General features: G+C 38.2%; 1 protein-coding gene across 2 annotated transcripts in view; it reads right to left on the bottom strand.

The window, feature by feature from the left end:
- LOC107757358 (retinol dehydrogenase 8-like) overlaps positions 1 to 4,307 on the bottom strand; it is a 12,132-nt gene extending 7,825 nt beyond the window's left edge. The window contains exons 1-2 of one of the 2 annotated variants that reach the window (XM_016574799.1): positions 4,022 to 4,307; positions 366 to 527 (exon numbers count right to left, since the gene is read on the bottom strand). In XM_016574799.1, coding sequence (XP_016430285.1) covers positions 366 to 527; positions 4,022 to 4,130 — 271 coding nt within the window. In that variant the 5' untranslated portion in view covers positions 4,131 to 4,307. Of the gene's footprint in view, positions 1 to 365; positions 528 to 3,292; positions 3,546 to 4,021 lie in introns of those variants that run through there. The other variant, XM_016574798.1, reaches the window with a different exon arrangement.
- Positions 4,308 to 8,609: the final 4,302 nt, after the last annotated feature.

Genomic DNA, 8,609 nt, shown 5'->3' with positions numbered 1-8,609 from the left:
ATCTCTTTCTTACCTTTTTATAATCTGAAGAACCATCTTTCGCCACAAAGAACCCTTTGTGAAACAGAAAGGTTCTTCAGATGTTAAAGGTTCTTTATGGAACTCTTTAGACAAAAAGGTTCTTCTCTGGCATCGTGAAGCACCTTTATTTTTAAGAGTGTAGTCAATGGCAAAACATCCTTTGCTAAACTCTTGCAAGGTGAAACTACGCAGGTTTGCCTCATTGCTATTGCAACCAGTGTTTTTTTTTTTTCATTTTTTTTTTTTTATACAAACCCATTTTTTTGAACAGCCCAAATAAAAAATTGAATTTCCCCTGCAGTGTGAACAAAGCCTGTATGAGGTCAAATGCATTCTGCACTCACTGAGAATGTCGATGTGGCGGTCCTTGACACTGTCAATACATTGCCTGACTGAGTCATCACTGCACACATCCAAAGACAGCAGTGTCAAGGTCTTTCCATACGTGTCACCCGCCGCTTCCACCAGCCGGTCCTTCTTTCTCAGGTCTCTCATAGTGGCAATAACTTCAAGACAAGTGACAGAGAATCATTTTGTCATCAACAATCCAAGAGTAAAAACACAAAAATGAAAGACTGATATCTACAGAGGTTTTATTTAGAGCTGAATAATGGCACTATTGTCTTTCAAGAGCTGCTTTACAGCAGAATTTGAATTTGTCTCAGATTTGCATCATCGATTCTGTTAATTTTCTGTTTATTACCCTGAAGCAGCTTTAAAACAACCTGTATTGTTTAAAGTTCTATATAAATAAAGGTGATTTGAGTTGACTCTTAGACGCTTTGCCCTAAAATCACCGCAGGACATTGCAGTTTGATTTAATTTGATCCCTTATATCTTTTTTTAGCGCTGACATATATGCTGACCCAAACAAAGCACTGTGTTGCTTAATTAAACTATGGCTGAAAGATAAACTGAAGAGATTAACATTTTGATGCACTTTGCACTTTGAACACCTGAGGGGACACGGACCTAAATCAAGCGCCCATCCCAGATTTACTAATAAGCTTGCTGAACATCATTCAACTGTAATTCTTGTAGTTGGATTTGGAGTTATCAGTGTTATCCTTATAAAAACATTAGAAACCCAGTCGACAGTGTGATATCAGCGATCAGCTGTAATGCCAATGCCGACTATTATAAAGACATAACTGAAGACTGGAGTAATGGTGCTGAAAATTCAGCTTTGCATCACAAGAATAAATTACATTTTAAAATAGATTAAAATAGAAAACAGTTGTATTAAATTGCAATATTGTTTCATAATTATTTTACTGTATTTCTGATTACAAGGGAGAGCATGAGGGGTTTCTTTCAAAAACATTTAAAATATCTTACAGACCCCAAACTTTTGAACGGTAGTATTTATAATGTATATATCTCTCTAGCGTGTAACTTTGTATTACAGCACTTGTCATGTTACTGCCTCCTTAGCATAAATCGCTTTGTTGTGTTCCTCATTTGTAAGTCACTTTGGATAAAAGTTTCTATTAAGTTTCTATTCTAAACGTTTCTACTAAATAAATAAAGACATCCTTCAACTTGAACTTCAACATTTACATCATAGGCTTACTTTGCTTCTTTGACGCTGACAGGAATTCGTTTTGCAGTGTCTGTCTCTGTGATGTTTGATTTGCTGATTAAATCATCTCTGATTTTACAGATAAGGCTGAGGAGCCTCTGTAGCGGATCAAAGTGTTGAAGCGTCATTCATTCATCTGTCAACAGACAGCATCCATGATCAGTCACAGCCCAGCTGCTGTTGACAAGTGCCAGTAAGCATGAGGAGACTGTCATGCATCAGTAAGGTGATGATGGAAACGCAGCTGCTAGGAAATCTGCGTTCCTGTCTTCCTGATTTCACTTGTATATATAAAGCATAATCTGTACTTGATGAGAGTGGAAATGAATTCTTACGACACAAAGCCTGTGTGGCCAAACTAGGCCACAACTTAAATGTGTTTGCGAGAACAACCACCTCATTGTTAAAGCTGTTGTTTTAGAGTAAGACTTGAGGCAGATTAAACTTTCTTGAATGAGCCGCTCTGTCTTGTAATTGGATTTTTTGACTTCTTTGAAGCTGGCATATATCACTGCTCCTCATTATAACCAGAACCAGTGAAACGTTTAATCTCAGAGGATTTTGTTTTTCTGGAAAGAAAAAAAAAAAGATAAAAAATTCCACTGTTGCAATATACTCTTCAAATGAGAACAAAGTTCAAACGGAATTAATTTAAAAGATGAAAAAGAATGAAAGAAATGTGTGGATGGAAAAGTTCCTATTCCGATAGTGTTCCATTTGAACTTCTTCATTTGAACTTTCTTAAAAACATCCCTTTCGTGTATTAAAATAAGGGGACTTCAACAGGGGGTCTGTAGCGGTACCTCAAGGGGTCCGCCATACTGTTAAAATTACAATATGATAACTGTAACCAAGACTAAAAAAGCTTGTTTCATTGTCCTGTACACATTAAAACACATAAGGTAAAATTAAAGTGTAATAGAAGTACATCAATAAGAGTACAGTAATCATCATGCTAACATAATGTGCTACTTTATACATGTCAGACTTATCTCTCAATCCACCAAGGGCCTGAAAAAGGTTGAAGACCCCTGGTGTAAACCAAACGCATTGTATTTGACTGACATTAATGAGCCTCTGGATGTAGCTGAGTAGGAGATAACAAATGTCCAATGGTTTTGCCCTGCTCAGAGTGCAGATGAAGTCTTCAGACGACCCTCGCTTTAGAGCTCTCACTTGTACAGGTCTCAAACTTTGTCCCTCTCCCAACACTCATTCCAGTGTGTAAACTATGGGCGCATTAGACACGGCACTAAACCAGGGCAGCGGTCTACAATTCACAGCCATAAAGGGAGCTTTGTACTGGAGAAGTCACTTGAAAGAGAACTGGCAGTCTCTTTATGATCTCCGCCTGGCAAGCGGTATCCTTGCGGAGCCGTACCCTGGAAACTGCGCTTTCACATGATAATAAAGAGCCTTTGGGTTCAACTAGAGAAAAGTGAATATAATCTTGCGGTTGGGATGAGGAGACAAACGAATTCTCAAATATACAGCGTGTTAGGTAATGAAAATGTCCAACAGTTGCGTTACAAAATAAGACTTGTATGCTATCGATTAATACCGACTGTAAAAATGTGTAAACTTCTAGAATCTACAATTTCGAACGTTTTAAAATATTCTAACCAAAAATAGAACGTTCTATAGACGTTTGAGCGCTGAAGGAATTAGAACGCAAATGAGCGCGTTTACCATGGTAACGCTTGTGTTCGTCTCTGGCCAGCAGCACGGCGATCCGCAGTCCGATCCCAGAGGAGCAGCCGGTGATCAGCACCACTTTCTGCTCGCCGCCACTCGCCATGGCAACTCCTGTCTCAGCTGCGAGCTGTATCAGCGGACTTTAAAAAACTTAAAGCGGATCATGCAACTCGGCGCTCATGTGAGCGGGTTATGCGGTCACATGGCAGACAGAATCGATTAGTTAAAGGAGGACGTAAACACGTATGCTTACTTACGTGAGCATCAGCGTTTACTGTACTGCTTTGAAAAACAAACAGATTAACGCAGTCAGATGCATTGCGAGCTGTGGGTGCAAAGGGGAGAGAGGTGTGTGTGTTCGGGGGGTGGGCGTGGGGTCTAAGGCGAGAAAAAATAAATAAAATAAGTAAAACAACAAACATTTAAAATGAAACCATTTTAAATTAAATTAATATTAATTGTTAATTACATCTCACTTTCACGCCTTCTGGTCTGTTAGTTCAGTATACTAACAGGAAATTATATTTTATTATATTATATACTATAATATAATGTAATATAATATACTATACTATACTATACTATAATATATTATTGTAAAGTATAATGTGTAAACTTCTAGAATCTACAATTTCGAACGTTTTAAAATATTCTAACCAAAAATAGAACGTTCTATAGACGTTTGAGCGCTGAAGGAATTAGAACGCAAATGAGCGCGTTTACCATGGTAACGCTTGTGTTCGTCTCTGGCCAGCAGCACGGCGATCCGCAGTCCGATCCCAGAGGAGCAGCCGGTGATCAGCACCACTTTCTGCTCGCCGCCACTCGCCATGGCAACTCCTGTCTCAGCTGCGAGCTGTATCAGCGGACTTTAAAAAACTTAAAGCGGATCATGCAACTCGGCGCTCATGTGAGCGGGTTATGCGGTCACATGGCAGACAGGATCGATTAGTTAAAGGAGGACGTAAACACGCATGCTTACTTGCGTGAGCATCAGCGTTTACTGTACTGCTTTGAAAAACAAACAGATTAACGCAGTCAGATGCATTGCGAGCTGTGGGTGCAAAGGGGAGAGAGGTGTGTGTGTTCGGGGGGTGGGCGTGGGGTCTAAGGCGAGAAAAAATAAATAAAATAAGTAAAACAACAAACATTTAAAATGAAACCATTTTAAATTAAATTAATATTAATTGTTAATTACATCTCACTTTCACGCCTTCTGGTCTGTTAGTTCAGTACACTAACAGGAAATTATATTTTATTATATTATATACTATAATATAATGTAATATAATATACTATACTATACTATACTATAATATATTATTGTAAAGTATAATAAAGTGAGTTTGGTTTTGGTTTGCCATCCTCCACTTATAGTGTTATTGCTGATTGAATTCATCATTCTGTTTTTAAAGCATAGGCCTATTTTTGTGTGATATTGCACTCAGTTTTGATGCAAGTGGCGACGTTTTTTTTTTTTTTTAATTAGTAGAATCATTTTATTTTTAATATTATCAAAGAGTGAATATAATGACTATAAGCATTTTCTACACTCATATGAGAAGCTTCTCAGTAATTATGTTAGTCAGTACTGCCACCTGCTGGTAAAACATAATACAACAAATGCAGCTTTAATAACTCGCATGATTTTTTAAAAAGACGAATAGAAAATTTTTGGTTGTGATGGAAATGTTGTCAAGGACAACACACACACACACACACACACACACACACATATATATGGTTTTTGAGAAAAATATAAATATATATATGTGTGTGTGATCATCGTTTTAAATATATAATTCACATAATTAATTAAAATTCAAATAATTAAAAAAATGGCAAAATAAAAATCGATTCATAAAAGATAGTTGAAAATTAGACAAAAATAAGTGATGAAGGCATAACGTAAATTAAATTATGTAAGCCAACAGTATAGTGTCCATGACAACATAAATATTCAGAAATGTACAGTGAAACTTAACTTTTAGAGAAGCTAGAAAATGTGAATCATCCTTACCTGTGTAAAACTTGCCACAGTGATGCAGAGGTGCTCTGGGTGTTTGCCAGGGGTTTTCTATGCTGTTGTGAAGGTGTTGTGGATGGTTACAAGGGCGTGGTGGTTGCTAGGGGGTTCTGTAGAGTTAGAGTTACTGTAGAGGTGTGTTTTTTGGCTGAAGTCAAAAGAGCCCACCCCAAGTCTCTATAAAACTGTGGTCCCAATATGACTTAAGACTATGGCTTAAGATTTTTCATTCACTGGACCAGAGTCATATAGAAAGGTAATAGACAAGTCACATAAAATGAGGTATCTTTTATGTCCATAACACAAACAGTGCAGGTAACAGTATGTGTCAGCGTTTATGCATATGTATCAGGGATGGGTGACTGCAGCTATTTAGTAGGCTCATTACCTCGACATAGAGGCAGCTTTTAAAATCTATTGGTCCTTAATTGAATATTGTGATACCATTTGCCAGAGGGTGTGAGTGAAATCAGTCTATAGGGTCTTTAGGAATAGATCTGGTCATCTAACTAAAGTCTGTGTCGGCAAACTAAAGATGTTTCGGCAGCTCATATGCAGTAATGACCTCCGCTGACTTGATTGCATTGTTCAGCACAGCGCTTCAGGGCACAGCAGCTTTCATACCAGGTTGTGCAATCACAATGCTCTTGAAGACATTGTCTGTGACTGTGACATACAGTATGTTGTCATACCAACCCATTTAAACTGTTTTTTGGAGAATTAGACAGTTAGAGTTATGTTGTTTGCACCATAATACCCATGTGATGACCAGTGGTGTGACCCTTTCCACTGCAGTTACATGGATGTGTCTCCTCCCTGATGTTTCCTATAATCTATGATCATCTCCTTAATCTGCTTCGCAAGCAGGATTTCAACCCCTTTATATGTATATGATCCTAGTAATTTTTTCGGCAGGTTTTCTTATAATCATAGGTTGGGGTGTACAGTGGGGAAAAGTAAGCAGAAGAGCACTTGAAGCATAGGCATAAAATTAGCCTCAAAAGTGTATAAATGGTACCTATAGACTTTCTACTATTATCAGTGATAGCATGTAGGTCCAACAGTCTGGGGCTTTGAAAACATTCTTATTAACTTTTTCACTCTGATTGTTGGGAAGTTAATAGTTAGGATTAGGACTTTGACACAAATGTTATTCCAGGATAAACAAAAGATATTGATCCAGGCCGTACTTGGAAAATCATAGGCACAATCTAGTCTGGTTTCATCTGTTTTACATAATTTACATAATACATAACCCATCATTTGGAAGTCACACTCTACCTCTGAATAGGAATATGTTGCGTACTTAAGTTCTTCCCTTGTAAAAGTGTGATGAATCGTGTTGAATGTGTACAAGTACTTCAAGCCTTAAAAGTTTTTTTTAAACTGCACTTGCAGATAATAGAATATTATGTTTTAGTAATTTTTTTGTTGTGCTTTAAAGAAGTATACTTATTTTGTAAGTTGACTATCATACAGCACATGTAAAGTACTTGATTAGAATTTTAAATGTAATGTGATATTCCATATTACATTTAAAGTTAATATATTATAACTTTATCATTATAAATGTGTAATTATAAGTGTATTTAAGCACATCATGTACAAGTTTAAATAGAATTGACATTAAATTATATTTTAGTTTATGTATGCTAATGTGTTTATGTAGTTAAGTATGCTAAAGTGTAGTTTATTTTTTCACAAAGGTTGTGTTATCATTCAGAAACAGGGCCAGAACCCCAGCAGAATTTGACCTGATTACATGTCATAAGTATAGTGAAAATGTCCTTTTCTGAAAACTGTTTAAAGCGATTCTTTGGCAAGGGGATTAGATGTCAGGTGAGTCGCAATTTGGACATCACTGGGAGGTGTCAAAATGCGGAAAATAAGAATGAAAAGCGCTAATGCAGAGGTCACACATGTTTGGGCACGTTGACTATGTTGTGACCACAGCTGCAAGCATAAAGCAGGTTTGTAACTGAAGAAATGAGACTAACAAACAAAGTTTTATATTTTTTTAAAAAGTCCAAAAGTAAAATCTTTAGCTTGAACTAGCCATACAGGCAGGACTAGAAAATATCCGCTCTGCAGTTTTCTGCTATGACACTTAGCATAACAGATTAGCTTGGGTTGATGGGGAGGATCGAGTTTGATGCTTTGCATATCTGCTCTGTGGAGTCTCAGTTTGTTTACAGAATGCTGATACACCACAGGCCTCACTGTTTGTAGTTATTGATTTCTGTCAGGCCTTTTAAAGTTTCTTCCTGAGGGCAGGCATAGTTTTCCTAGCATGGATTCCTGGCCTGCTCCAGCCCTCTCAGGATCAGCCCTAATCCTACATACTGACAGAGTTACACACTGGACACCAGTTTAGCCTTACAGCCAGAATGCAGCCACAAAACCCACAAGTTCATGACAAAATGGAGAATAGAGAGGTTGAGAGAAAGGAGAAATAAATTTGAATACATATTTTAGACCACACCATATAAAAACTTTGTTGTGAATTGTCCTACTTTCACATGTAAACATAGAAATATGCTAATAGTGAATTTCTGTGTCCTTGTTTTGGCAGTTCACGACAGTCTTGCTATTGTTAACTAAAACATTTAAAAATTGTTTTGGTAATTGAAATGAAGCTTATATAAAAGAAAATATAAATATTAGATGAAAAACTTAAATGAAGAAAAATTAAAGGAAAATTAGAATTAGAACCTCGGTGTCACGATTGCCTACGGAGAGGAGCGAGGAACGAGGAGAATGCAGGAGAATCACAATCAACAGTCTTTTAATAATCCAAACAGAGGAACAGACGACCAGCACAACATCGGACGTTAGACACCGGACCGAAAGCAAGGGGCAGACCACACTATAAATACAACTGAACGAGGTAATAAACGAGACACACATGGGATCAATGAACACAATCAGAACAGGAACAGGAAGAACCGAATATGGGCACATGAGGGAGAAAACACACACAAAACAGGTCCATAATCCTGACATATCGCCCCTCCTGGAAGGCGTGTCCTCACGCCGTAGATACAACATGGGGAGGGACGGGTGGGAACTTGGGAGGAGGCTCAGGAGGAGGACAGACACCCGGGAGGGGGCCAGCATACAGAATCCAAGGAGGTGATGAAGGAGGGAGGAGCCAGGGATGAGACAGGAGGGACTTGGAGCAGGAGGAGCCAAGCAGGACCCAGGCCACAGCCATGACGGCGACCCACGGTGGAGCCGACGGAGGGAGGAGCCATGGTGGAGGAAGGGCTGACGACTCCAGGGGGC

Source organism: Sinocyclocheilus rhinocerous, unplaced genomic scaffold (assembly GCF_001515625.1).
Source record: "Sinocyclocheilus rhinocerous isolate Xijiao unplaced genomic scaffold, SAMN03320098_v1.1 scaffold383, whole genome shotgun sequence".
Taxonomy (NCBI): domain Eukaryota; kingdom Metazoa; phylum Chordata; class Actinopteri; order Cypriniformes; family Cyprinidae; genus Sinocyclocheilus; species Sinocyclocheilus rhinocerous.
Note: the sequence above shows the minus strand (reverse complement) of the source record. Positions and strands in the feature narration are given on the sequence as shown.